The sequence below is a fragment of the Emiliania huxleyi genome (assembly GCF_000372725.1).
Source record: "Emiliania huxleyi CCMP1516 unplaced genomic scaffold EMIHUscaffold_7710, whole genome shotgun sequence".
Lineage (NCBI taxonomy): Eukaryota > Haptophyta > Isochrysidales > Noelaerhabdaceae > Emiliania > Emiliania huxleyi.
In genome coordinates this window covers 1-872 of record NW_005196229.1, presented here as the reverse complement: position 1 = coordinate 872, position 872 = coordinate 1, and the positions used below count along the sequence as shown (strand labels likewise).

Below are 872 nucleotides of genomic sequence, written 5' to 3'. Positions count from 1 at the left end.
CACCCCCCCTCTGGCGCCTCGTCTTTTTGTGCCGAACAGCGAGATCTCGGCCCGCCGTTCTCCGCTCGCGCCGTCGGCGCGGCGCGCCTACCAGCGGCAATTGTCGAGGCACGGGAACGCTTACCCGGGGTCATCCTCTGAGCCTGGTCGTCGGCGCCGCGATGCCACGGCGGCGCATTCGACGTTGTCGGCGCGCTGCCCCGCGTTGAGCCCCGCCGCTCGTAGCGACGGCCGCAGGTTGGCCCGGTGCAGCGCGCCCTGGCCGCAGACTGAAGAACGGCCACGAGGGGTGTGTGATGTGCGGTGCGGGGTGTGAGGGGGCAGCGTCTTTGTGTGTGCGCGCGCGCGCCGCTTCCAAAGAGCGGGGCCCGTAGGGGACCTACGCCGCGCCGGGAAAGGGGCGCGCCGCACAGGGAGAGTTGTTTTTCATGGCCTCCCACCGCATCGGCGCCCGCCTCTCGGGCCTCTCGCCGGAGCAGCTGCTCGTAATCATCAAGGAGCAGGGTCCCTCACGCTCGCAGCTGTGCGCCATCATCGAGGCGCAGGCGGGCGCGAGCGACGCCGCGCTGCGCGTGGCGGAGGAGCACGCCGCACGGCTCGTGGAGCAGCCCGAGTGGGTGCTCTCCGAGGTCCTCCTCTCGCCGGACCTCGCCCCGCACATCCTCGCCCAGCTGCCGATCAAGGCGCACGCCGTCAAGGGGACGTGCCGCGCGTGGCGCCGCGGCTGGAAGGAGACGCTGAAGAGGCGTGAGAAGCCGCGCTTGGTCGTGTTCGCGCGGCCGCGATGAGTTTGTCAACGACTGCTCGCTTGAGCGGTACGACCTGTCATCAAATGAGTGGGGGGAGGAGGCCTGTGGCGCCGATGCTGACGG

General features: G+C 70.6%; 1 protein-coding gene across 1 annotated transcript; it reads left to right on the top strand.

The window, feature by feature from the left end:
• Nucleotides 1-428: 428 nt before the first annotated feature.
• EMIHUDRAFT_258483 (hypothetical protein) lies at nucleotides 429-764 on the top strand (the record flags this gene model as incomplete). The annotated part of the gene is made up of 1 exon (XM_005760196.1): nucleotides 429-764. A coding segment is annotated over one exon (336 nt), but the record flags the coding sequence as incomplete, so codon positions are not given.
• Between the last annotated feature and the right edge of the window lie 108 nt (nucleotides 765-872).